Here is a 26,372-nt window from a genome sequence, read left to right as displayed (position 1 = left end):
TCGACAGCGGCTCCTCCCAGTCGTTCGAGATGGCCTTGTAGAAGGCGGCGTACTCCTCCTTCGTCACATCCTTCGGGTCGCGCGTCCAGAGAGGCTTGTGCTTGTTCTGCACCACAAACTCCTGCGTCACCTCCTTGACCTTCTTCGTCTTCTTCTTCTTCTCCCCCTCCTCCGCGTCGTCCTTCACCTCCTCCACCTTCGGCTCCTCACCCTCCTCATTCTTCGCCGCAGCCGCCTCGTCCTCATCCTCGTCGGTCACCTCCTTCTCCGTCGCCTTCTCCACCATCAGCTCAATGTCATAACCGATGAACTCCGAGTGCTTCTTGATGAGATCCTTCAGACGGCGCTCCTCCAGGTACTCCTGCTGGTCCTCCTTCAGGTGCAAAACAATGCGGGTGCCGCGCTTCAGGTCACAGTCCGGCGTCGGCGTCACGGTGAAAGTGCCGCCAGCAGACGATTCCCACGTGTACGCCTCGTCGTCGTTGTTCTTCGACACAACCGTCACGCGGTCAGCCACAAGGTACGCCGAGTAGAAACCAACACCGAACTGGCCAATCATGCTCATGTCACCACCGGCCTCCAGCGCCTCCATGAAGGCCTTTGTGCCGGACCGCGCGATCGTGCCCAGATTGTTCACAAGCTCCGCCTTCGTCATGCCAATACCGGTATCCTCCACCGTCAGCGTCTTGTTTGCCTTGTCGGGGATCACGCGGATACGAAGGTGGGACTCGTCACCCAGCACCGCCTGGTTCGTCAGGCTCTGGTAGCGGATCTTGTCGCACGCATCGGACGAGTTGCTGATCAATTCACGCAGGAAAATTTCCTTGTTGGAATAGAAGGTATTAATTATGAGAGACATTAGCTGATTAATCTCAGCCTGGAATGCGAATGTCTCGGTCATCTTTGCGAGTTTCTTGTTCTTAGGGTCTCTAACACGTGTGTGTGTGTGTGTGTATATGCCTGTCTTTCTTGTGTATGCCTTACGCGAAATGCTGATGTTGTCGTGTTACGAAAGTTGTGCTTATCTTCTGGTGGCAATACAGAGAAAGAGAAATGCGAGGGGAAAGAGAGAAGGATATACAAAGAGAAAGAACAAAACGCGGAGTGTGTGGCGCAAAGTTGCGGCGCAGCAGCAGTGGTGAGAGGGAACCCCCTTTCTGCCCTCCACCAGGCATCCACCCTGTTGCCTTCTTTTTATTCCCTTACCGAGCCAAATAATAATAATAATAATAATAATAATAGTAATAATAATAATAATAATAATAATAATAGTGTGGGTGGGAAAGAATTTCCTGTTAGGAAGCCCCAGTGCATCACAGAATAGGAGAAAGCAGGGCACAAAAGAAAAAGAAAAAGAAAAAGAAAGGAGGAAGGAAAGCCCACGGCAAATGCAGCACCTCTAGTCAACCTGCTCCATGCTCGATGTGCCAGCAACGGGCTCCGCGGGAACGGCGGCAGCGGGCTCCGCTTCTTCATTGCCGTTGTCTTCGTCGTCCAGCGAGAGGCCAAGCTTGATCATGCGGTGGATGCGTTCGGCGTACGACGTGGGATCGTCCAGCGTGAAACCAGACGTCAGCAGCGCGGTGTCAAAGAGCAGGTACACAAGGTCCTTCACGGCCTTGTCGTTCTCGTCCGCCTCCACGCGGCGTTTGAGCTCCTTCACAATGGGGTGAGCCGGGTTGATCTCCATCGTCTTCTTGGACATCATGTACGCAGACATGCTCGAGTCGCGCAGCGCCTGGTTGCGCATGATCTGCTCCATGTGTGCGCTCCACCCGAACTCCGACGTCACAAGAATGCACGGCGACGTCGCCAGGCGCTCCGACACCACCACCTTCTCCACCTTGTCGCCAAGCACATCCTTCATCGCCTTGCAGAGACGCTCGTACGCCGTCTTCTCCTCCTCCCGCTGCTTCTTCTCTTCCTCCGTCTCCTCAAAGTGCACGCCCTCCTTCGTCAGGCACGCGAACTTCTTGTCCTCAAAGTCCTTCACCTGCTGCATCACGTACTCATCGATCGGTTCCGTCATGAACAGCACCTCAAAGCCGCGGCGCCTCGCCTGCTCAATGAACGGCGAGGTCTCCAGCTTCTTCTTGCTGTCGCCCGTCACGTAGTAGATGCACTTCTGGCCCTCCTTCATGCGGGTGACGTAGTCCTTCAAGGTCGTCATGTCCTCCCCGGACTCCGAGCTGTGGAAGCGCAGCAGCTCCATCAGCTTCTTGCGGTTCGCGCTGTCCTCGTGGATGCCAAGCTTGACGTTCTTGCCAAACTGCTCATAGAACTTCTTGTAGTCTTCCTTGTTCTCGGCAATCTCCTCAAAGAGCTCCAGCGCCTTCTTCACAATGTTCTTCCGGATCACCTTAAGAATCTTATTCTGCTGCAGGTTCTCACGCGAAATGTTCAGCGGCAGGTCCTCGCTGTCCACCACACCGCGCACGAAAGCAAGCCACTCGGGGCACAGGTCCTCGCAGTTGTCCATGATGAACACGCGGCGCACGTACAGCTTGATGTTGTTGCGCTTCTTGCTGGGCTCAAACATGTCAAATGGCGCGCGCTTCGGCACGAACAGAATTGCGCGGAACTCCAGCTGGCCCTCCACAGAGAAGTGCTTCGTCGACAGCGGCTCCTCCCAGTCGTTCGAGATGGCCTTGTAGAAGGCGGCGTACTCCTCCTTCGTCACATCCTTCGGGTCGCGCGTCCAGAGAGGCTTGTGCTTGTTCTGCACCACAAACTCCTGCGTCACCTCCTTGACCTTCTTCGTCTTCTTCTTCTTCTCCCCCTCCTCCGCGTCGTCCTTCACCTCCTCCACCTTCGGCTCCTCACCCTCCTCATTCTTCGCCGCAGCCGCCTCGTCCTCATCCTCGTCGGTCACCTCCTTCTCCGTCGCCTTCTCCACCATCAGCTCAATGTCATAACCGATGAACTCCGAGTGCTTCTTGATGAGATCCTTCAGACGGCGCTCCTCCAGGTACTCCTGCTGGTCCTCCTTCAGGTGCAAAACAATGCGGGTGCCGCGCTTCAGGTCACAGTCCGGCGTCGGCGTCACGGTGAAAGTGCCGCCAGCAGACGATTCCCACGTGTACGCCTCGTCGTCGTTGTTCTTCGACACAACCGTCACGCGGTCAGCCACAAGGTACGCCGAGTAGAAACCAACACCGAACTGGCCAATCATGCTCATGTCACCACCGGCCTCCAGCGCCTCCATGAAGGCCTTTGTGCCGGACCGCGCGATCGTGCCCAGATTGTTCACAAGCTCCGCCTTCGTCATGCCAATACCGGTATCCTCCACCGTCAGCGTCTTGTTTGCCTTGTCGGGGATCACGCGGATACGAAGGTGGGACTCGTCACCCAGCACCGCCTGGTTCGTCAGGCTCTGGTAGCGGATCTTGTCGCACGCATCGGACGAGTTGCTGATCAATTCACGCAGGAAAATTTCCTTGTTGGAATAGAAGGTATTAATTATGAGAGACATTAGCTGATTAATCTCAGCCTGGAATGCGAATGTCTCGGTCATCTTTGCGAGTTTCTTGTTCTTAGGGTCTCTAACACGTGTGTGTGTGTGTATATGCCTGTCTTTCTTGTGTATGCCTTACGCGAAATGCTGATGTTGTCGTGTTACGAAAGTTGTGCTTATCTTCTGGTGGCAATACAGAGAAAGAGAAACGTGAGGGGAAAGAAGTGGTTAACCTGAGTATGCTTGGCTCTTTTTTTCTTTTTTTTTTTTTTAATAGTTTTGCGTTTGTGGCATATAATCTGTTTTATGTTCTTGCACTTTGCATACAATTTTTTTTTTCTGTTTTGCAACGTTTTTATTTATTATTATCCATATATATATATATTCTTCTTTGTGTGTTTTCGCTTTGATAAATTCTTGTTTTTGTTAGTTTTTTTTTTTTTTTTCATCTATTTTTGTATGCGCGGGGAGTAGAAACCTGACGCGGATATGAGTACAATGACGATTGCTGGGTATTTTATTATAAGTACATGTACATGAGTTGAGCGTGAATGAATTGTAAATCTAGTGGTGGCACAAAAAAAACTTGATACAGAAAGGATGTTAGCGGAGATTCACAGCTGTATATGTTAATAAAAAAATAAAATAGAAGATAGTACAAAAAAAAAAAAAATTATGTTGATGGTCGGGGCCAATAGTACATGAATCATTACGTCCAACTTCAACGAAATGTTTACAGAAAACAGGATGCCATATGCAATTTCGCCAAAGACGTTATCGAAGTTCTTTTTCAAGTTGTGAGACGGGCGGCGGCGGTGTGGCACTTTTCGTGCGACGTTGTGGCGGATTGGGATCAAATACACGCCAAAACTTCAATGTCTCCTCCTGGGCGGCGCAAATGCGTTGCATGTCGGGGGCGAGTGTCGGACATAAAATGGCAGCCTCGCAATTTGGGGAGTTAAGTGTGCCTATAAGGTGAAAGTTGTTGGCGTGACGGATCTGGATATGCCCCTTCCCATGGTGGGTTGTTGCCACCTCGTCGACACCGGGTGGGGAAACGATACCGCTGATGGGGTGTAGAGTATTGATTGCCCGAGTGATGAAGTGGCTGCCCGTGGTGGGTCCTTCCTCGTCAATCCTTAGAACGGGCGGAATATTTCTCATGGGCGCGTGTGTGTCCACGTGACACAGCATGCCATCCTGTCCACCAGTGTATATCTTGCTGCGTTTGTCGGGGTTCCATAGAATACTATTAACAGGACCGCGGTGAATACGATCAAAGGCGTAGCGAGGGCTGCTGTTGTGCCGCGCATCCCATACACGTACAGAGCCATCTGCAGAACCTGAAGCTAAGTAAAAAGGCTCCTCGGTACAGTAGTGAAGAGACGTTATACCGCTGGTGTGCCCTTCGTAGACGGAGATCAGTGCATGCTTGGCGCGAAGATCGAATATGTAAACCCCACCACATGATGTACTAGTGCCAATGGCGAGAAGGGGCCCGTTCACTGCAAGGTATGTAAAAAACTCCTTGGGAGAAAGTCTTGTCCGCACTGTTCGTAAAAACTCTTCATTACGACAATCATAAATGGCAGTCACACCATCATCCAGTGTCAGTGCAACACATGCACACTTATGTAACCAATGCACGGCATGAATATGCATACTATCCTGTAGTTGTACCATCATTGAAGCTTGCGCCGTCTCCGAGTCCCATCCATAGAGAGAGTTCTTCAAACCGATTATAAGTTTGTTATTACTACCCCAATGAAGGAGTTGCTTGGCATCTAATGGAAAATTTGGCGCATCCAGCACCCTTTCCGGGTTGGTAAAAAGTACCCGCTGTGGTACGGGTTTGCCAGGCATGAGGCGCTTTATCCGCGTATTCCTTACGGGTGAAGACGCAAAGAGTGACGGCGACCCTGCTCGGCTCCCACCTGTGCCAGCGTGACGTCTCCCTATTCCCCCGCCAGCATCACCACTTGAGGAGATACAGCCGCCATTGACAGTACTAGCAATACCCACGGGTTTCAAAGGAGCCCCACGGTTATAGATATTGTCCGTGCTGTTAAAGCGCAGTACGCCACCACCAATCTTACGGTGCCTCTGTGTGTTTTCGTCACTCAGCTGTTCAGCAAGGACCTCGTTATAGATGGACGTCACGTAGGACGAGTCATCGGACACGAATGACTCAGAGTGGACGCTGGAGTGGGACGTCACGGTAGAGTGCATAAGCGACAATCCCCCAGTTCCACCCCCCACTCCTGCTCCAGAGCCATTTTTTGGAACAGGCGGCATGATGAGCGTGTTGGTAGAGGTGCTGGTTAGGTTGTATGCGGATACAGCCATGTCCACTCCCTCGCGCTGAGGGATGTGCCGCGACAAGCGAACGGGTGGAGCATCATCTTCCACTGGAGAGCGGAGAAGAATCTGCAGCGTGTTCGCCGAGACCTCTTGCAATGACATGGTGCCGCTGGTACGCGTACGTCGTTTGCCGGAGGGTCGTCCGGAGGGAGTAGAGTCTAAATCTGTATGCGCCCACTGCCGCATCACTGCCGTCCTGTGTCTCTATTTTCCTCTCGATACGTCTTTTCTCTCCGCTCCCCCGTGTCAACACCAAACACAAATGAAGTTTAAAAAAAAAAATGGAAAGAAACACGCACGTATGAGAAAAAGCAAGCAGCGGCACCATCGAAAGCAAGCAAAAGAGCAATAAAACCACGCACCGATACAACTTCTACCCCCTCTCCCTGTACCCTCCACTTGCTTTACTGTGGACGGCCGTAACTCCCGCCATTTTGGTTTCTTTGACTCCTTTTTTTTCGTTTTTCTTTTTTTATCCCATCCTTCCGCAACAACAACAACAAAAAAAAATGAAAAAAGGAAAAAAAACGCATTCCCCTCACACAACAAACCCACCATCAATGTGCCAGTGCCCCAAGACTCCTCCATAAACATATATATCTTCATATATCACAAAACCTGTCTTTTCTGTCCCGGTTCCATCTCTCTCTTTCGTTTGCGGGCCCTCTCACTGAGAGATCGACCGGGGAGGAGCAATGGGATTGAATATATCACGGCGGAGGGCGCGTTGCCGTCCATCAAAATATAGGCAAAGGTGTCGCATGAGATGATACATTTCCCCGTCACCACCAGCCAGTAAGCTCTCAGAAAAGAAAGGGAATATTTCCCAGTAATAATCAGGCGGCACAAAAAACCCCAACCGCGCAAGCAAAACTACTGCAAGCACATCCCCAGATAGAATAGAAACCAGCACGGGCTTTGCTGAATGTGTTAACATGTTTTTCACAGGGTGCAAAGGACGATCATCACGGTACTCGAAGAAATGCACAAACTGTTCAAACTGCGTATGACGCTTTTTCCATCGTTTCGAAATCTCTGTAAATATCCGGGTGCGACTGTCGCGGATCCAGTCAAACTTCAGCATAGAGTTAAGAACTTGCCATTGCTCATGCGCAGTGACACTAGGAAGAGGAAGGTGATACCCCTCACCGCAGAGGTATTGTCGAATGCATTCCACCACGCCTGGATGTCGCTCAGCCAGCAAGCGAAGCCGCAAGGAACTTTGACGGGCATCAAAAACCAAAGCCAGCTGCAACAGACCCCATACAACATCACCGGATTGAAGCATCGCCGCTCCAAGTCGACTGGAGGCCGCACGGCGTACTGAAGCGGCAACCACCTCACCGATCAAAGTACACATTTCCCGACCCTGCTGGCACTGAATACAACGGGGACGCTTATTATCGATTTTGCCATGGTTTTGATCACAAGAATCCCTGTGAAGCGGGCCTTTCTGCACGACACGCTGACCACTCCGCACCAAAGAAACCACATGAGCCACATCCAACCACTCAATAGCGTATGGAAGCTTTAAAAGTGCGGCAAAGTCTTTCGGCGTGCGTAGGGTCAAATGGACGCCTGTCAAAGGAGCGCAGGAGATGTTTTGGATCACATTTAACTCAATATTCCTTAATGTTGCACGAGTGTACACACGACGGTGGACGCTGTCGCGAGCAAATGTGGGAATAAAGGCTGGCGCGTCTGGATTCATAAGAGGCGACAACGCCTACGTGGGTAGGAGTAAAAAAATAAAATAAAATGAAAATACGGCCTGAAAGTACTCATGATCAAAAAAAAAAAAAAAGTCACCCACTCACCCAGTACGCCACAGAAAAAAAAAAAAGAAATGAGTGAAAGTCCATTCTTATTCATTTTCCCTTTTTTCCTTCTTTTACTCCAAAAACGCTCTTCTTGCCTCCGTCTTTATAATTGCTAAAATGTACAACATAAAGCCATAATACAAGCACCAAAACAAACAAAAAAAAGAAACCAGCAGAAAACAACACGCGCAACGCAATAAGCAACGTTCCTTGTTGCCCTGATGGCACCACATTAAAACGGCCAAGTAACCTTCTTTTTTTTTTTGCTTTTGTTGTCTTTCCCGTGTGTGTATGTGTGTGTGTGTGTGTGAGTTGCACAATCGTAGTGATGTACGCAATTGGATGTGTACTTCCTTCCCCTTTTCAACTGCAAGGCACCTCCTCAAAGGAGTTATGCAACAAATTACCCTCCAAAAAAAAAAAAAAAACTTCAGTCACCAGTGTGACTGCTTCATACATGCACACACACACACACGGAGAGAGAGAAAAAAGACATAAATACTCATAAGTATCCTTCCCCCACCCTTTTTTTTTGTTGTTGTTCCTCTTGGCCGAATATTTCAATCAATTTCTATCTACCCCACTCTCTCTAATGTGCTTTGCGGGTCACGACTTGATCTGGAAGAAAGCGCCGCTGTCGCACCCACGGCGGCTTGAAAGTGTACATTATATGCCCGTCATCCGTAAGTAAATCCCACCCTTCCGGAACTTTTCTCAGATCAAACGCCCGCACCGCTTCGTTTCGCTTCAAGGATGCATTCATGTAACGCAGCACTGTGTCCGTGTTGCGCAAACGGGCTCGCTTCATGTAGACTACAACAAGGTCCTCCGCAGTGGAGATGACCATTGGGTCTGTCTCAGGCCAGTCACGCCCAATCGTGCGGTAAATGGCAGCAACGCAGTCACCCAGCAAATAACGCGTCGGCTTTTCTAACGCTCGTCCACCGCTGGGAATGAACGGCCTCCCCAGCCGTTTACTGTCATTTATGAACCGCCGCTGCCGCTCAATTTCGCGGTGACGATCGTACGGATCCGACACCGGCTGATACGCGGTAAAGGGATTTTCGTACCGGTGGTGCCGCATATACGCACTCGACGAAGAGGAGAATGAATCCCTGGTGTCATCTTCTCCTACCGTTCCTTCAGGCACAACCATGAGACTTGTGCGAGACGGAGTTGCTCCGTGCCCCGATGACATTCTTCTATGTTGGGGCTCAGTGTCGTCGACAGGTGGGAGACTCGGCTGTGTCACTGTCACACAGCCTGCGCCCGCAGCAGCCCACGTCGGTGGAGACGCCGAAAAGTCAACAACATACGAAGAACCACTCCTGCTGCAAATGCCGCTGCTCCCTACTGAGTGACGCCCGCCAGTGCGCCCAGCCGGATGCAAACTGTTGCGAGGAAGCACTTGCAATGGACGCACTTTTTCCCCTTTCATGGGTTTCTCCATCTTTTTACCCCGTCGCTCTTGCACAGTAGAGACCCAACACCAAAAAGAAAAAGAAAGGAAAAAAAAAGGAAACAGAAAAGAGGGAGAAGGTGATGCACACCGCATTGGTTCATTCAACACCAATACACGTTTATATTTGCACTTATAAGTGTGCATGTATCTTGATTATGGCCCTCTTGCAGCAGTGACGATACAAAGCAGAAATCAGCAGACGGCAGTGCCAAATTAGAGGGGTTGTAAGCGGTGGAATTGGAATGCGAGTAGTCGTTACAGTACCACATCCGTCTCACGACAAAAAATCGTCCACCGATTTAGAAGCATTTCTCACATCAACAACAACAACAAGAAAAAGCAAAATAACACTTATCTATCCCCAACAAACCTAACTTAGACACACTCACACACACAAACAGACAAAAAAAAAAAAGAAAGAAAGCAGAAGAAATAAGCAAGAAATTCATTATTGAGTGGAATGAATACTCCGTTCGGTGTTGTGAATTGTCAGACGGTTCAAGAAGGTTTTGAGATTCTCTCTCAATTCTTCCATGCTCACCACCTCGATATCGTTGTGACCGCAATTCGCAAACCAATGGTGGCTTACCAGTCCTTCTTTCTTGAAACGTTTTTGCACCTGCTCGACAATCTTCAATAATCGCTCGGCACAACTAAAGGAAACCACGCTATCCTTCTTCCCATGCATAATGAGCACTGGGCAGTCAACAACACTCTCAAGAAATTCTTCATTAGGAAACATGTCTTTAACGCACAGGTAACGTAGGCAGGAACAATTAACGGCCCCCAAACATGACGTGAAAGTGGAAAGCAGGATAAGTCCACCAATCGTCGAATGATGCTTCGCAGCCAAGTAGCAGGCGGGTCCGCCACCCATCGAGCGCCCCATGAGAACAACCTGGAGCGGCTTAATATTAAGACGACCGGTAAGTTCAGCAAATATGGCGTCTGCGTCCTTATAGACACGCTCCTCTGTTGGTCCACTTTGACCCCTCGCTTTTGAAAAGCCATAGCCACAATAGTCATACACAACGATATCGGCCCCAATCGCACGCGACAACGCTACAAGTCCTTCATAGCAACTCCCCAAATCTTCCGCATTCCCATGACTGTAAAGAATCGTCAAGCGAGTATCCGAACTTGCCGAGGCACCGTTTACCGTACAATGCCTAATGTGCAGATAGTAAATCACTGCATCCCCATCCTCAACAAAGCACATCTTGCTCCAGCAGCTTATTAGAAGAGGTGATGGTGGCGGGCCGGGCGGACAAAAAACAAAACGTTTTATCATTTTTTGTGCGTTAGCAGCACGATCACTCCTCTAAGTACCCCGAAAACTCTTTTTTTTTTCCTCCGGCTCCCTGCCTTCCTTTATTTTCTTCTTTTTTTAAGTTCAAAGTTAAGCAAAGAACAAATAAGAAGCCCATATATATATAAAGAGAGAAAGATATGAAGGAGTTGGACAGTTCGAAAGAAGAAACGTAAGTCCGCTTCATACACTTATCCCCCTTCCACTTCGCTTTTTTACGCACACATCTGCTTCCATATTTCAATCAACACTCACGTCTTCTTTAGTCCCTTTTTCGGTTCCTTCATTTTCCCAAACCTTTTCCTGTGGTTTTTTCGCTGTTTTCAGAAGGGCCCACTGACGCTCTTAGAAAAAAAAACACACACTCTCTCTTTATATATGTATATATATATAAGCTTTGGAATTCTTCCAATTCTCTATGAGGAAGCCCCGCCATATCATCGGCAAAGGCCTACAGCGGGTGGGTAACAAATAACAATAACAACAACAACTACTACAAATAAAAATAAAAATATTAATGAAAAAACAACCACCACAAGGCCAAAAGAGACAGACAAGAACTCACCTTCCCTTTTCATTTTACTCTTAAAGCAAAGAAGATATAAGAGAGTCTTGCTGGATTTCAAGACGCAGCCGCCGACTCGCCTCCTCATTGTCAGCCGCCAATTTGGTGTCATTTAGCCCACGTATGCATTTTGCATAGTAAGCAAGTCGTTCGGTGATCTCTGAAGAAGCAGAAGAGATAGTTGTGTAGTCCCTTTTTTGCCCCTCGTCCTGCTCAAAGGTTTCCAACCCTGCCGCCTTGCACTTGGCAGATTGCACAACTTCCTCTGGGAGGTTGGCCAGCTGGGCCACATACAGACCGTAACTGCGACCACACGGCCCAGGCTCCAGCCGGTAAGAAAAGCGCAGTGTCCCCTCGACTGTGTTGACTTCGGCGCCAAAGTGCGCATTCCTCACATTGGTGTGATGCTCTGCTAGCTGTGTCATCTCATGGAAGTGGGTAGAAAAAAGAAGCGCAGAACGAGCCTTTACCGCCACCTCCTGTGCAATGGCCCAAGCCAAACCAAACCCATCGTAAGTAGACGTTCCGCGGCCAAGTTCATCAATAATGGCAAGTGAATCTCGCGTGGCAGCGTTTAAAATGGCAGCAGACTCCAACATCTCCACCATAAACGTCGACACTCCTTGTGCAAGGTGATCCGTGGCTCCAACACGACACATTACGGCGTCCCTTGTTACCACATCCGCCGAATCGGCCGGCACAAAGCAGCCTGCCTGTGCCAGCACAACACATATTCCCACGCTCCGCATAAAAGTTGATTTGCCTCCCATGTTGGGTCCCGTTATAATAAGCGCATTGGCATCGTCCGTTAGACGTAACGTGTTGGGTGTGTACACTGGCTGACGGAGTTCAACAAGCGGGTGACGAACATTAAGAAGCGTGATGAGACTTTTATTGCCCTCTTGTTCCTCCTCTGTCTCAGGTGTCCTAATCGTTGGACGAACCATGGGATGTGGAGAATCCCTTACCACCGTTGCCCAGGCCACAAAAACATCCAGCGCCGCAATTAACTCCTTTGCATCATCAAGTACTGGAAGATAAGTGACGACGGTGCTTACAAGCTTCTGCTTAAGATCTTGCTGGCGCACATCATATACCTTTCGAATGCCTTTATATTGCTCACTAAGTGAAGAAAGTCGTTCTGAAACAAATCTTACACCGTCCTTGGAAGTGCTCACCGTGATTAGTTCCTTGCTTGTGCGCACCTGTTGGTCTTCTTTTCGCGTTACACGAAAGACATAACCGTATGTCGTATGGTACTCACACTTCAGTTGCTTCTCTGTCCATCCATACACTTTCATCACGCGTTGGTGTTCGCTTTCAATGGCCTTGACCACGCTTTTTCGTTGTTCCTCCAGTTCCATCAGTTCGTCATCAAATTCAGGGTTGATGCGAGTAGTGTTTTCGTCGGAGAGGTCAACAGTGGCTGTGATAAGAATGCGGAGGTTTGAGAAATGCTCGTTAATGTCCTCCAATGGAGCGATGTATTCATCCATCAGCAGTTTGTCATTTCGCCCGCCTTGGTGGGTCCTCAACACCTGCACGGCCCGCGGAATGGTGTTGACAAACGTCAGAATGGACTGAAGATCTTTGAGAGCGATGCTACGTCGTTGAAGCTTGCGATTTAACCGATCCATGTCACCACAACATCGCAGCACCTGCGAAAGAAGAGCATCCCGCAAAATCGAGTCTTCCACCATCAATTCTACAAGGGAAAGACGCTGATTGATGTCCTCTGCGTTGCGCAGCGGCTGAAGCAACCACTGCCGCATCATCCGAGAGCCCATGCCGGTAACGCAGCGGTTCAGCCACGAATAGACAGATGTGGGAAGGGAACCGCGCGCTTCTGGTTTCTGGTGTATAATGTGCAATGCCTGTATTGCCGCGGTGTCCAGTTTCATAAAGGTGGATGGAATTGTATGCTTTAAGTAGAAAGCACGGTGATTCGTTGCATCAAAGTTATCAATAATATTAGAGACAAGATATTCAATCGCTCGAGACGCCAATGGACAATTGGAAAGGGCAAGCCGGTCCTCTGGCACACGAAGAATGTCTTCAAGAGCACTGAGAAAATCGCCTTTGGTCACGTTGCCTTCTCGTCTTCCCTGCAGCTGTAGGGGTTTCTGCGGAGAATCATGTGATGGAGCAGCGCCATTGTGTCCCAATTCACGGTAAGTAATCTTTGCACGCTCACACAACTGTTTCACCGCCCGTAACGACTCTTCTTCTCGCCCGCTTCCGCCGGCAACACCTGCGGCTCCTCCTCCCCTATCACTATTGCTGCCACCTCTGCATCGGCTCTTGTCCAAATAGATAAGCTCCTTCAGATTGCATTGCGCCATCAAGGCATCAAGACTGGTCAGCTGCAGCGTGTCAAGATACTCCGCGTAAGTCAGGGTCCGAAGAGTTGTGTTCAGTGCGGCAAATCCCACCCTGATTCCTTGCCCGCCTGAAATCATGCATTTACCCGCGTTGCCACCTTTGTTATTGTTCTCGAGAACAATTGCTCCAGTTGCCATCAACTGGATTTCCGCCTCTTCAAACGAAAAAAGCGTTGCCTCAAAGTCGGTAATGTTCCCCGGTGAGCCACGCTGTACACATGCGTACGTCCCACCACCGGGTGGTCGTTCGTAGTACTCGACAGAGGCACCACGCCGCAGAAGACAATCACGGATGACTTCCTTCGCAATACTGTCGTTCACGACCACCACATCCACTCCGCCCCAGTTCTTCAGCACCGCAGTGGACCGGATGTACTCCCGCGCAATGAATCCGGCCCACGAGCCCAGGACGTAGCACCCTGGAGTAGAGCCACCCCGCGAAAAGAGACGGACGCACGCCTTGTCGTCGCCCCCCACGGCTGTAAACGCCTGCAGCACAGACACGTCCCGTTCATCAGTCATTTTTTTTTTCTTCCCCGCCGCTCGCCCACCCTTCGATGAGGTCAAAAAAAAAAAAAAAAAAAAAAAAAAAAAGAGAATGTTCGCCATGAAGACAGTAACAACATGACTCGTGAACACTCGTAGCAAAATTTCAATGGAAGTTAAATAACAACAACAAAAACAAGTGTGGCTTTCGTCTCTTTCGCGTTAACTTTAACTTTAACTTACACACACACACACAAACATGGCTAACAGAGCAGGTCTCAACAACAACAACAACAACAGCAACAAAAATACCCCACCAGCGTCAACACAATCGTCGTCAGTTGCAGAAAAAAATAAAATGTTTGTGGTTGTAATAATCCCTAACGATCGGTCCATTTCCTCCATGCATACATATACACATGCATGTATACCACTCGGTGTGTGAAAGTATCAAATTTTTGTTTAAGTTTTTTTTAAATTGGAAAGGCCTATATATATATATATAAGGTGCATGCACAGGCCGTAAACAACATCCTCATCATCACCTCCCCGTCTCCCTATGATCGCACAACATTCGATCCAGCGGGACAAGAAGTCCGTGGTTTCCTCCCCCTCCCTTCACATGCGTGTTTAGAACACCTCCTCGTCATTCTCATCCTCCTCGTTCTCATCTGATGGCGCCCCCTCGCGTTCCGGGACTTGTAACCCAAAGTTTGGCGTACGCACCACAGGCGAAAAATTGGGCAGCGTAATGGCAGCGCCCTCACCAATGGGATTCTCGCTTAGTAAAAAAAGACTTAGCACCATCCCTGCTGCAACGGAGGGGATCCACCAGTTAAGCTTAGAGATCATCCAGTCCGAGCCGTGATCAAAGAGGTGGTGCAACTTCTGGTAGAAATACATCTCCTCCCAGTTCACCTGGGGCGCAGGAGGCCGGCCAAACATCATCGTGCGTGTGAATGAGTATGTGTGTGTGCGTGTGTTTCCAAAACGAAAGGTACACTTACAGGACGCAGGAGCTGTCGTAATCCAAAAAAAAAAAAAAAAAAGGAAGAAAAGAACAAACAACAAAGAGATGTCACTGCAGCTCTGTATAAAGAACAAAAAATATAACAAAGTACATGCGCTTATTCTGCCTTGTAGGATATGATTGGCCTGGTCTGTAAAAAGGCCGAACCGCCAGTAACCATTGGGGAATAAATCTCCCATTCACATTCACTCCACCCAAAAGAGTTCAGTGGAAAAAAACCGACAAGCAAAAAATCGTTCACAACCAAGAAAGCAACACCGGCGCAAAGGCAAATAAAAATGAAAATAAATAAATAAAATCAGTATATATATCTTTGTTTTCTCTGTATTTCTGTCTGTGGTATTACTTGCTGCTGCTGATGCGCGGTTATTATACTGAGCGTTGCGTTCTTTCGCAGCCACGTTGTCTCACATCGGAGGTGTTGGCATGTGGGAGAGCAGATGTGCATAAAGTTCCTTGGAAAAATGTAGGACGTCAAATTGGGTGTCAATTACCATCAAATCAAAAGTAAATGACTTTCCCATCAGCGACACATCTGCGATAAACTTCAAGGAAGCATCACAGAGTGCTATCGCCACCACCGCATCGACAAGTGCAGTGGATTCAGAGTGTTCTCTCATTTTCACACCGCAGACACAAGCGGATGAAGCTGTTTTTTGAATGTTCCCACATGTTCCTCCATGATGTGCTCTCTGACGAAGCAGTGCATGGGCACATGTGAGTTTCGCCAAGGCTGTCATCATACCGGCATCCACAGCCTCGGCGCAGTTTGCTTTAGCCGTGAAGAAAAAAGAACGAAGCAGCGCCGCACACGCGGTAGTGATCTGTGGTACGCTAGGCTCATCCACAAATGGATGTAGTGCCCATTCACAGCACATCAGCCATTGACTTTTGCAGCGATTGATGTGGTCAATTGCTACCATCTCAGATCTCTCCCCCCACTCCACATTGTTAAGGAGCAACTCAAGGATCGCAACATGGTCATCCTCCACAGAGCAGGAGGTGGTGTTGGTGGGCAGGTGAAGGACAACGTCCCCCCGCTCCATAAAACAAAAAAGCTGACGATCCTGCACCAACATCGATTCCTGTGTTATTCCGATAAAAGCCCCTGCAGCTCTGCACCCCACGCGCTGGCCCCCTTCACGCACCACAACATGCTCATTTTGCTTGAGAACGCCTTGCACTGCATGCAAGGCAGAAGTTGTAAGGGTATGCAATGAGGGTGCAAATAAAACACGTTGATGGGCCATGTTGAGCAATCCCCCACGCACACACTCGATGCGGCGTCCAACTTCAACAGGGATAGGGATGTTCACTTGAGAAGCTGCTACACTGGTATATGCCGGGAGGAGCGCACCCTCCAGACCGTGCACAAGAGGCACCACCATATTTGTTTCAGCAGCCAACTCCAACAAAAACGTTTGCAGGACAGAAAGACTATCCGACGGTCCCACAACAGAGGCTACAATGGAACCGACATTTGCTGTCGCCGAGGTAAGAGCAATGCCCACAACTGCCCAGAGCGCCGTGGGTAGGGCAAACGCTCCTGAAGCCGCCAAAAGTGCTTCCATTCGACATGGACCATTCGGTTTTTGTTTCTGGAGAATCCCGCCCGTCCCCTTCGCTAGTGCAAAGGCAGCTGCCCCGGCCACAGTCTCCCAACTGCATCGCGCCTGAAGAAATGCCGCCGCCTCCCACTCCTCGTTTACCGAAAAAACACCATTCACCTCCTGCGGAAAAAAAGGAGACGATGTGGAAGTCGTCGTTGCCGTCAACGGATCTTTTGACCAATGCGAAGCAAAATTAGCAGTACGAACGGCACGTGCTTCAATGAGAATCTGTCCAGACGAAGGGAACAAGGAAGATGAAAATGAGGTGGCAGCAGCGGCAGTATGACGACGTCTAGAGTAAAGCACCGTGCCCATGTTGCTACAAGCCAATTCCAGGAGACCCACCACTTGGATGCGTTCCCCAACAACAGCCACGGCGCGCGCCTCAGCGACCGGCAGGAGCGAGAGATCCAGCAAAAGCGGCGATTGCCCGATCATCCCGTTGCAGTTGGAAAGCAACGGTTGAAATTCCAGCACGGGTGCCGGGTAGGCGAATTCGCGATGGAGAAAAAACACAGCTGTGACGTATCCATTAACATGAATCCACTGTCCCGCTCCTATTGCCGCATCACGCGGTCGCTGGAAAGGCGAGCGTCGCGTGTGGGGTGGGAGACAACTGGGAAATGCGCTCAGTGCGCAGCGGACAAGTATCTTCACGGTTCCCTTTTCCACTGCCTCCCAAAAACCATGCGGCCACTGACCAATCCACATACATATGGGGCATCCACTGTCACTGCCTAGAGCAACGTCCGTCGGCGCTGGATTTCCTGAAAAAGCATGATGACAAAGACTCTGGGACGCGTCGTTCCGCTCGCCTGAAAAAAATATAAGGGCACTTTCTTCGCGGAGCCAATGCATCAACTCCTCTTCCATGACTTCGTCCAGGCGCCGCGGGCAGTCCAGCAGAAGTGTACCCACCATGGGATACCTGGAAGCAACTTCCATGAAATGCATAATGAGACGCAACGTGAATGGCTCGGGGGGCACCGCCGTGTGGCGTGTGTTGTCGCCCACGGCCACAGCCAGCAGTGAGAGCTCCGAGAGCAGCTGCCCTCGCACGATCTCCCCATCAAAGAGTAGGCATCGCGTCTCACTTGTCTCCCAACAATGGGAAGGTGTTCCTGACACCATGAAGCAGTCGCCAATCAACTCAAAAAACAAGCGGAGGATAAACAAGCACACACACAGAGAGAGGAAAAAAAGGAAAAAAAAAAGAAATTGTAAAAAGTGAAGATAACAGTGGCGTCACAAAAAAGAAAAAAAATTCAACGCCAAAAAAAAAATATATATATATATATATATATATATATAATGTAGTAGATGTCCTTTTTTTTTTTTTTTTTGATGCATTTCAATAAAGCACTCCATTTCCTTTTTATTCCAATGCGTGTGTGGGACTTGGCTTCGCACCCCCTCTCTCACCTCTTTCCGCCGCGTTATTAAACACTACTGCACGGTAGGATATGTTGTGCCAGCGAAATTCATCCAAAAGGCATTGACGCATCTTCTCTTCCTTCTCTAGTAAACGCGCACTTTTTGGCTTACCTTTCCCAATGTTCTCATCATTGCCAAGTCGAGCCATTTCATCGTGCACAGAAAGAACAACAACCTCCGTCAGCCGTGCCACACGCATCGCCATATTGTATGTCTGACAGCTCCCTGGTGTGGTGTCTCTGAAAACATTAGGAGCTGCAAAACTCGAGAAAATATCACGCGATGGAAGAAGTGAACCTTCCATGGACACCAAATGATTGGTCGCGATGTCTATAGAGGGTGTCTTTGGCGATGAAGACGTGGTGGGCAGGCGGACCCAGGACCTTCGAGCCACAGTGAACCAACTGGTTAGCTCCCGAAGCCCTGCAGAAGTCACGGATTCCTCCAGCAATGGTATCCGCTGATGGAGCTCGTATCGAAACAATTCCTGACCATCCCGCAAACTTTTCTTCTCACGCTCAGTGAGCAATGTTCCCTCTCCCTTGTTTCCTTCCAATTCAATCCGACATAACTTCGCCCAGAGTGTTTCCGCAACAGCAAGTTCGGCGCAACGCAACAGGGAAGGAAGGAGATAGGCCCACGTGCTGGCGGCGTGTCGGTACTGCTCTGACCCAGAATTGGCTCCCTCAGACACGGCATGCAGCATGAGCTTCTTGTAGTACAACTGACCGCTTTCAGGGCAGGTGGCTTGGCTGCTCTGCCGTGGCCCGCGCAGCTGAACGAGAGCCCGCATATCGTGGCGACGTGCATCCGAGTTTACAAAGAACAGATCGCCTCTGCCCGAACGTCCGTGAATCTGACGCGAAGTAGCCAGACACCGCGGCGAGAAACAACACGTGATTGCGGCAGCCATGCCCTCAGCAGGGAAAAACCGCCGGAGATGAGCGGGGCTCCCAAGCCGCATCGCCAGAGAGAAAGAAGAAAACGAAAACTGCCGTTGAGTGCCCAAAACATAAGTGCACACACAAAAAACAGTAAAGAAAAAACACGCAAAAAAACAAAAAAAGAAAAGGGAAAATGATAGACGGATAAAATAATAATAACAACAGCGTCACAACAAATTGAATAAAAAGCAACAAAAACTCCCCACTGAAAAAGAAAAATAAAATAAAATCCGCCGCCCTCATTCGCAAGTAGTTCATTTATTTTCTGCCAAAAACCAGGACAACTATATCAAAAACCATTTTATTGCCCTCCTCCTCCGTGAAACTTCCCAAAAAGTGCGTGCTGCTATTATGACAAGATCACAAACGCGAATATGTGTTTCTCGCAAAGTCATCCTCACGACTTCTCTCCAGGCGGTACCAGTAGTGATCTTTTTGCTGCTGCTGGTCACGCGCCAAAATCGTCCAATTGCGCTCATTGTTTCGAATATTCCAGTGTGGCTCACGAACATAAAGCTGTCCACTCGTCACCTTCATTGTCGTGCCGCCATGCTTCTTCTCGGATTCCTTCTCCTCATCAAGGAGACGCTGCAGCTCCTCACGCTTCTCTGAATCACTAGTGCTCGCAATGAGTTGTTCCAGCTCCTTAACGCGTCCCAGTACCGCCGCGTTGTGTTTCCGCCACTCATCATCCAATGTCTGACTGTTCACCAAAGAAACTCCTAACTGATGCTGCGACCTCTCCAATGCACCCTCTCCCATCGATTTCACACCCTTCGGCTCGCGACGGAGTTCGTACTCAAGGTGATTGTTCACATTGGGCGAGGGAATGCGGTCCTTGTGCGTCACGTTCGCTTCATACAGGATGGTACTCACGGCAACGCCAAGAACAATGCCACTGGCCCGGTATGGGTGCTCCCGCACACGACGCGTTGTGCGATAAAGCCACGCGGAGACCTCCCTACTTAAAAACGGGATTGGCACAACCTTCTCACGCATTTGTGTTTCTTCAGCAGTCTCCCTTATCCTTTTCTTATAGTTATTTTCATTTATCCCACCACGATCAATGTGTCCGCGAGGAATTCCACATCCGCATTATGCACCACAAGAGAAAGCAAATAGATGGAAAAAAAGTAAAAGATAAGTACAGGCCGGTTAAAATCAAACAACAGTCAGTCCATGCGCATACGAAAAACCTCTAACCAAAACAACATTCACAAAAGCGGGATACCGGTGGTCCCGACCGAAATTCCCCAATCCCACACACACAAAGCGCTCCCTCCTCACCCCCCAAAAGGCGCTGAGTACAACTGTTATTCGCCCAAAGGTGGCGAACAGCTGTCAACTACAGAGTTGCATCACACTGCTCTTGTAGCCGCCTAGCCTGAGCAAAATCCATCTTACTACCGGCCAATAACTGTTCTTTTTCCGCGGGGGTAATAAAATAATATGACGGACGCAAGCGGTTTAATTCTGTAAGAAAGGGTTTCGCGGTAAAAACAGCAGGAAGAGGCCGCGCTGGAGTTGTTGTTAACTCCTTCAATGATCGTTTTGCTTGAATGGCCTGTCGGAGACGCAGAATTAGCCCTGCGTAGATCTTACAGTGACACGCCTCTGCCGTCATTCCCAAGCCCTCGCAACGCCGGAGTTCCTTCTCCATGAAGTGCAAGGGCAGCCAAAGAAATCGCACTCCATGGAACAGTAATTCTGCTTCTTCTGCTTCGCATTGATGGCTCAAGGTGCATGACAAAAACGATGATAAGGATCCAACGCATGATTTTCCTAATGACACGGCTCTCGTACTTGGCGCTAATTTTGCTAAAAGACGATGATGATAAGCTTCGCATGCAAAAAACGAGATTTGGTACGCCGGTATCTCGGATGGGAATTGTGTTCGCTCCAACACCTGTTGAAGTACAGGAAATGGTAAAGGCGCCAAAACCTTATAAACCAAATCACCACTCTTTGCAACAAAAGCATCCACCGATATACGAGGGTCCACCCCAATCTCAGCAACGGCGTACCCTTCATTCAGACGCAACACCAACAAAGAGGCATACTTTTCCAGCAACTCATGACTGGTGGTACCCAAAGCTGCTGCAACAAGTTCCTCACCAAATTTGGAGTAGAGCTGCTCGTGGCGGCATCCACAATAGACAACTGGAAGGTTGTACAAGGTCGTTAAAAGATGGACAAGGTCCACCGTGCCATCCTTCAGAGAAACAACGGAGACCTCCTGGTAAACCCTTTCAGTCATACTATTGCCATTCAGTTTGTCATTGCTTTTTGTGTCCCCCACCGCCACGGCCTTCTCGTCATTTCCCGTTCGTGCCTCTTCCTTTCCGTCTTTTCCCGTTGCTGTTGCTGGCGCTAGTGAAAGAGAACGGAGACTGCGGCAAAGCGTCTCACCGAGAGATACAATTTGCTCCTGCTGAGAAATCAAAATCCGCTTCCACGCGTCCTCCCTTTCTTCGGGCGATGTGTGGGGAGGAGAAGCAGCCGACGGCGGCCCAGAAGAAGGCCGGACAGGCGCAGCTCGGACATCTAAAGGAGCAGAAGGCGACGTCTGTTCGTTGAGAAAAAACTTGATGGAGTTTATCTCGTCCTGAAGCAAAAAAAGGCGTTGTAAGATCACATCGCTGTTAACAGCATCTTTTGATTTCCTAAAATCACCAGCTGTGGGCGGTGCAAGAGTGGGTGCGCTGATGCCGGTGCACAAAGAAGAAGGTGGGGATGGTAGTGGAAGAGACTTCAGTTCAACTCCCGCCGGATTTCCACCTTGTGCGGGCCCCATCACCGCCCCCACGGGAAGGACAGAAGAATCAAAAAGTAACGAAGGTCCCTCAAACACGCGATCCGTTACAGTGCCCGTGTTCGGGAAAAGTTGCGCGTACGGTGGCGGCGGTGTCTGCATCGTCCATTGAAAGGCGCCAGTACGGCAACAAAAACACCTCCGCCTCTTTTACTTCAGCCCCCGCAATTCCTCACAGCACACACTTCCCCTTCTCGTAGTTTCTTCTACTACAGTCACAACTAACAACAGAAAGAAGAAAAACAACAACAACAAAAACATATAAGGGTATCAAAATAAAGAATAATAAATGTCACGCACGATATGAACAAAAGACATCCATCTTTAATCAGAATTTCAAAAAAGAATAAAAACAAATGGTCCAAGCTATATACATTCAAGCCAACTCCATCTAGTGTACATGTCTAAAACACACACCAAACCACCGCGTCCGTGGTCCAAACAACACAAATAACAGGCTCACCGAAGATCTTCTCAATGCTCGGCGGATTCAACGTTCTCAGCCGGGGTCACCAATTCCTGAACATTCTCAGCCGGGGTCACCAGTTCCTGAATATCCTCAGCCGGAGCCACCAGTTCCTGAATATCCTCAGCCGGGGTCACCAATTCCTGAACGTTCTCAGCCGGAGCCACCAGTTTCCGAAAATCCTCCGCCGGAGCTACCAATTCCTGAACATCCTCAGCCGGGGTCACCAATTCCTGAACATCCTCAGCCGGAGCCACCAGTTTCCGAATATCCTCCGCCGGAGCCACCAGTTCCTGAACGTTCTCAGCCGGGGTCACCAATTCCTGAACATCCTCAGCCGGAGCCACCAGTTCCTGAACATCCTCAGCCGGGGTCACCAATTCCTGAACATCCTCAGCCGGGGTCACCAATTCCTGAACATTCTCAGCCGGAGCCACCAGTTTCCGAATATCCTCCGCCGGAGCCACCAATTCCTGAACATCCTCAGCCGGGGTCACCAGTTCCTGAATATCCTCCGCCGGAGCCACCAGTTTCCGAATATCCTCAGCCGGAGCCACCAATTCCTGAACATTCTCAGCCGGGGTCACCAATTCCTGAACATCCTCAGCCGGAGCCACCAGTTCCTGAACATCCTCAGCCGGGGTCACCAATTCCTGAACATCCTCAGCCGGGGTCACCAATTCCTGAACATTCTCAGCCGGAGCCACCAGTTTCCGAATATCCTCCGCCGGAGCCACCAGTTCCTGAACGTTCTCAGCCGGGGTCACCAATTCCTGAACATCCTCAGCCGGGGTCACCAGTTCCTGAATATCCTCCGCCGGAGCCACCAGTTTCCGAATATCCTCAGCCGGAGCCACCAATTCCTGAACATTCTCAGCCGGGGTCACCAATTCCTGAACATCCTCAGCCTGAGCCACCAATTCCTGAACATCCTCAGCCGGGGTCACCAATTCCTGAACATCCTCAGCCGGGGTCACCAATTCCTGAACATTCTCAGCCGGAGCCACCAGTTTCCGAATATCCTCCGCCGGAGCCACCAGTTCCTGAACGTTCTCAGCCGGGGTCACCAATTCCTGAATATCCTCAGCCGGAGCCACCAGTTTCCGAATATCCTCAGCCGGAGCCACCAATTCCTGAACATCCTCAGCCGGAGCCACCAGTTCCTGAATATCCTCAGCCGGGGTCACCAGTTCCTGAACATTCTCAGCCGGGGTCACCAATTCCTGAACATTCTCAGCCGGGGTCACCAATTCCTGAACATTCTCAGCCGGGGTCACCAGTTCCTGAATATCCTCAGCCGGGGTCACCAGTTCCTGAATATCCTCAGCCGGAGCCACCAGTTCCTGAATATCCTCAGCCGGAGCCACCAGTTTCCGAATATCCTCAGCCGGAGCCACCAATTCCTGAACATTCTCAGCCGGGGTCACCAGTTCCTGAATATCCTCAGCCGGGGTCACCAGTTTCCGAATATCCTCAGCCGGAGCCACCAATTCCTGAACATTCTCAGCCGGGGTCACCAGTTCCTGAATATCCTCAGCCGGGGTCACCAGTTCCTGAATATCCTCAGCCGGAGCCACCAGTTCCTGAATATCCTCAGCCGGAGCCACCAGTTTCCGAATATCCTCAGCCGGAGCCACCAATTCCTGAACATTCTCAGCCGGGGTCACCAGTTCCTGAATATCCTCAGCCGGGGTCACCAGTTTCCGAATATCCTCAGCCGGAGCCACCAATTCCTGAACATTCTCAGCCGGAGCCACCAGTTCCTGAATATCCTCAGCCGGAGCCACCAGTTTCCGAATATCCTCAGCCGGAGCCACCAATTCCTGAACATTCTCAGCCGGGGTCACCAGTTCCTGAATATCCTCAGCCGGGGTCACCAGTTCCTGAATATCCTCAGCCGGAGCCACCAGTTTCCGAATATCCTCAGCCGGAGCCACCAGTTTCCGAATATCCTCAGCCGGAGCCACCAATTCCTGAACATTCTCAGCCGGGGTCACCAGTTCCTGAATATCCTCAGCCGGGGTCACCAGTTCCTGAACATTCTCAGCCGGGGTCACCAATTCCTGAACATTCTCAGCCGGGGTCACCAGTTCCTGAATATCCTCAGCCGGGGTCACCAGTTCCTGAATATCCTCAGCCGGAGCCACCAGTTCCTGAATATCCTCAGCCGGAGCCACCAGTTCCTGAACATTCTCAGCCGGGGTCACCAATTCCTGAACATCCTCCGCCGGAGCCACCAATTCCTGAACGTTCTCAGCCGGAGCCACCAATTCCTGAACATTCTCAGCCGGGGTCACCAATTCCTGAACATCCTCAGCCGGGGTCACCAATTCCTGAACATTCTCAGCCGGGGTCACCAGTTCCTGAATATCCTCAGCCGGGGTCACCAGTTCCTGAATATCCTCTTGCTGCTCGACAGCCTGAATGTCCCTAGTTTTTTCCACGTTCTTCCCGGGATCTTGTCTGTTTTTCGGGCTCGATGTTATAGAGTCATCGTTTTCTGTTCTTTTTTCCTCAGTAGTCGCTGCCATTTCCTTAGGAGGAATAAACTTACGCAGTTTTTTGTTTATATCAATCCTATCTTCAGCCTCTAGCCGAATCATTCTTTTCCTTACTTCTCTTTCATCGTCATACACACCGACAATAATCTTTTCGTTGTAGAAGGCCTCACACAAGTGACGGAACGCCAAACGTTCCTCCATTTTGCGCTCCAAAAAACTGTAGTAATGCTGGGAATCCAGTAAATTACGCTCATCCATGTTTCTTTGAAATTGACGGTCAACAAGCCAACGGCGTTCCGCAATTCGCATGTCCCGCAGGAAACGTTGTTGCATCTCGTCTCGCTCTTTCCATTTTTTGAGGAGAGCCTCGTGCCGAGCAGCGTTGAGCACATCTAATTTTGCCTCAGACGTCTTTGTAATCGCCTTTTCCAATTCGGGGATGAGAGAATCAAGCATCCGAGAGATCCGGCGTATAGTGCGATCTCGCTCCGCAGCCTGACGCTCTTTTATGCGCTCCTCCACTTTCTCGTCTAGTAGGGCCTGTTGCTTGCTGTGTTCGTAGTTGGTGAATACTTCTTGGAGGCGGGAGGCACGCCATAGACGTATGCGCTCATTTATACTTGCAATTTCTTCTTCAACCGAAGGACTGTCATTAACCACATGTCTTTGACTAAATAACAGCGAGTTAAGCACTGGGCGTCCGGCATCGGGCAAGGATTCGGAGACCCCTGTGTAGAATGTCATGTCGTGTAATGCATCGCTTACCAAAAGCCCCTTTGAGACATCTTCTGCGGCTGCGGCCCCTGGATAAATCGCGGGACCCATGGGCTTCCGTACAAGAGACATGGGAAAGTAATCTGGCTTGGTGGGTTTTGTCGTAGAGGGCCTCGTTGGCCGCAATGGTTGCAGCAAAGTTTCCTCTGCTTTTACTGCTGGTGCTCCCGAAGAGAACATCCGTCGTTTCTCAATTTTTCTCCTTTTTACAATTCTGTTTTCTTTACTAGTTTTTTTTTTTTTTTTTCAATCTTCACTTCCTTTTTACTTTATGCGTTCACTCTGCCCTGTTCCTGTCCGAATGCTGCGGGTTTGAGCCCCGTCTCAAACCGAGCAAAGAGCTAGAGAATTGAAAACAGGGGCATTTGGACACATCAAATGCAATGTTAATGAATGATTAAAGAATATATATATATATATATATATATGCACACACGCACACCATTAGGGGGAAAAAGCCTTCAAGGTGTAATTTACAGTTTCTTATATTGAAAAAAAGTTATTCTCCCTTCCCATTCGCTTCTGCAGTGGTTGCACAAACGGTATCGCTTGCAGGTGGCAACCGAGGATTAGGGTGATATTTGGGGGCAAGCGTGACCACTGGTTCATGCGGGTGAATCCCATCCGTGAGAATAAACACCTCCGGGTACCGCATGAGGTATTCTTTGGGACCACCAGAGCCCCGAGGAAATATTTTGCGCCGCACATCGCTGCTGATAAATTTTGGTATATGTGACGGAAGCAATTTCCGCGATCCACATGTTCCCAAACGCGCGGCCACAATGGAGACCACTACTCGCAATTGCTCCTCAGGATCATCTAAAAGCCGCTGCTGATATTCACAAGACGCTTTCAAAGGCCCCGTCGCAGTGTCTTGCTCTTCTTCTTTGAACTTTTGGGACTCATCTTGTTTGTCGTCTTCATCGCTGTTCGCGGCAGAGGCTTCCATCCGTTGGACGCAGA

At 49.8% G+C, this 26,372-nt stretch overlaps 14 protein-coding genes across 14 annotated transcripts, besides 18 other annotated features; all 14 read right to left on the bottom strand.

The window, feature by feature from the left end:
* Window positions 1-901, bottom strand: Tc00.1047053509643.139 (heat shock protein 83, putative; the record flags this gene model as incomplete). The annotated part of the gene is made up of 1 exon (XM_806699.1): window positions 1-901. A coding segment is annotated over one exon (901 nt), but the record flags the coding sequence as incomplete, so codon positions are not given.
* Window positions 1-1,041: a sequence feature (heterozygous, non-Esmeraldo-like haplotype).
* Window positions 119-284: a sequence feature (GA-rich).
* Window positions 1,042-1,689: a sequence feature (areas merged during assembly that could not be assigned to a particular haplotype. This can correspond to areas where the two haplotypes were merged or to regions with more than two copies in the genome that were merged during assembly.).
* Window positions 1,214-1,271: a microsatellite.
* Window positions 1,340-1,378: a repeat region.
* Tc00.1047053509643.130 (heat shock protein 85, putative) lies at window positions 1,400-3,514 on the bottom strand (the record flags this gene model as incomplete). Its single annotated transcript, XM_806698.1, has 1 exon — window positions 1,400-3,514. The coding sequence occupies one exon, from the start codon at window positions 3,512-3,514 to the stop codon at window positions 1,400-1,402; it is 2,115 nt and encodes a 704-aa protein (XP_811791.1).
* Window positions 1,690-26,372: a sequence feature (heterozygous, non-Esmeraldo-like haplotype).
* Window positions 1,895-1,936: a sequence feature (GA-rich).
* Window positions 2,732-2,897: a sequence feature (GA-rich).
* Window positions 4,229-6,001, bottom strand: Tc00.1047053509643.120 (hypothetical protein, conserved; the record flags this gene model as incomplete). Its single annotated transcript, XM_806697.1, has 1 exon — window positions 4,229-6,001. The coding sequence occupies one exon, from the start codon at window positions 5,999-6,001 to the stop codon at window positions 4,229-4,231; it is 1,773 nt and encodes a 590-aa protein (XP_811790.1).
* Tc00.1047053509643.110 (hypothetical protein, conserved) lies at window positions 6,483-7,526 on the bottom strand (the record flags this gene model as incomplete). Its single annotated transcript, XM_806696.1, has 1 exon — window positions 6,483-7,526. One exon carries the CDS (start codon window positions 7,524-7,526, stop codon window positions 6,483-6,485), a length of 1,044 nt encoding a protein of 347 aa, XP_811789.1.
* Window positions 7,919-7,945: a microsatellite.
* On the bottom strand, window positions 8,225-9,241 carry Tc00.1047053509643.100 (hypothetical protein, conserved; the record flags this gene model as incomplete). The annotated part of the gene is made up of 1 exon (XM_806695.1): window positions 8,225-9,241. The coding sequence occupies one exon, from the start codon at window positions 9,239-9,241 to the stop codon at window positions 8,225-8,227; it is 1,017 nt and encodes a 338-aa protein (XP_811788.1).
* Window positions 9,127-9,166: a sequence feature (T-rich).
* Tc00.1047053509643.90 (serine peptidase, putative) lies at window positions 9,546-10,388 on the bottom strand (the record flags this gene model as incomplete). Its single annotated transcript, XM_806694.1, has 1 exon — window positions 9,546-10,388. One exon carries the CDS (start codon window positions 10,386-10,388, stop codon window positions 9,546-9,548), a length of 843 nt encoding a protein of 280 aa, XP_811787.1.
* Window positions 10,877-10,967: a microsatellite.
* Window positions 10,992-13,961, bottom strand: Tc00.1047053509643.80 (DNA mismatch repair protein MSH2, putative; the record flags this gene model as incomplete). The annotated part of the gene is made up of 1 exon (XM_806693.1): window positions 10,992-13,961. One exon carries the CDS (start codon window positions 13,959-13,961, stop codon window positions 10,992-10,994), a length of 2,970 nt encoding a protein of 989 aa, XP_811786.1.
* Window positions 13,918-13,951: a microsatellite.
* Window positions 14,118-14,144: a microsatellite.
* Window positions 14,469-15,047, bottom strand: Tc00.1047053509643.70 (hypothetical protein, conserved; the record flags this gene model as incomplete). The annotated part of the gene is made up of 1 exon (XM_806692.1): window positions 14,469-15,047. The coding sequence occupies one exon, from the start codon at window positions 15,045-15,047 to the stop codon at window positions 14,469-14,471; it is 579 nt and encodes a 192-aa protein (XP_811785.1).
* Window positions 14,870-14,903: a microsatellite.
* Window positions 15,139-15,167: a sequence feature (AT_rich).
* On the bottom strand, window positions 15,276-17,609 carry Tc00.1047053509643.60 (hypothetical protein, conserved; the record flags this gene model as incomplete). The annotated part of the gene is made up of 1 exon (XM_806691.1): window positions 15,276-17,609. One exon carries the CDS (start codon window positions 17,607-17,609, stop codon window positions 15,276-15,278), a length of 2,334 nt encoding a protein of 777 aa, XP_811784.1.
* Window positions 17,761-17,789: a microsatellite.
* Window positions 17,854-18,876, bottom strand: Tc00.1047053509643.50 (hypothetical protein, conserved; the record flags this gene model as incomplete). The annotated part of the gene is made up of 1 exon (XM_806690.1): window positions 17,854-18,876. One exon carries the CDS (start codon window positions 18,874-18,876, stop codon window positions 17,854-17,856), a length of 1,023 nt encoding a protein of 340 aa, XP_811783.1.
* Tc00.1047053509643.40 (hypothetical protein, conserved) lies at window positions 19,217-19,855 on the bottom strand (the record flags this gene model as incomplete). Its single annotated transcript, XM_806689.1, has 1 exon — window positions 19,217-19,855. One exon carries the CDS (start codon window positions 19,853-19,855, stop codon window positions 19,217-19,219), a length of 639 nt encoding a protein of 212 aa, XP_811782.1.
* On the bottom strand, window positions 20,202-21,770 carry Tc00.1047053509643.30 (hypothetical protein, conserved; the record flags this gene model as incomplete). Its single annotated transcript, XM_806688.1, has 1 exon — window positions 20,202-21,770. The coding sequence occupies one exon, from the start codon at window positions 21,768-21,770 to the stop codon at window positions 20,202-20,204; it is 1,569 nt and encodes a 522-aa protein (XP_811781.1).
* Window positions 21,877-21,928: a microsatellite.
* Tc00.1047053509643.20 (hypothetical protein, conserved) lies at window positions 22,143-25,589 on the bottom strand (the record flags this gene model as incomplete). Its single annotated transcript, XM_806687.1, has 1 exon — window positions 22,143-25,589. One exon carries the CDS (start codon window positions 25,587-25,589, stop codon window positions 22,143-22,145), a length of 3,447 nt encoding a protein of 1,148 aa, XP_811780.1.
* Window positions 25,814-25,837: a microsatellite.
* Window positions 25,909-26,372, bottom strand: Tc00.1047053509643.10 (hypothetical protein, conserved; the record flags this gene model as incomplete). The annotated part of the gene is made up of 1 exon (XM_806686.1): window positions 25,909-26,372. A coding segment is annotated over one exon (464 nt), but the record flags the coding sequence as incomplete, so codon positions are not given.

Source organism: Trypanosoma cruzi, genomic scaffold (assembly GCF_000209065.1).
Source record: "Trypanosoma cruzi strain CL Brener 1047053516321 genomic scaffold, whole genome shotgun sequence".
Classification (NCBI taxonomy): Eukaryota; Euglenozoa; class Kinetoplastea; order Trypanosomatida; family Trypanosomatidae; genus Trypanosoma; species Trypanosoma cruzi.
Note: the sequence above shows the minus strand (reverse complement) of the source record. Positions and strands in the feature narration are given on the sequence as shown.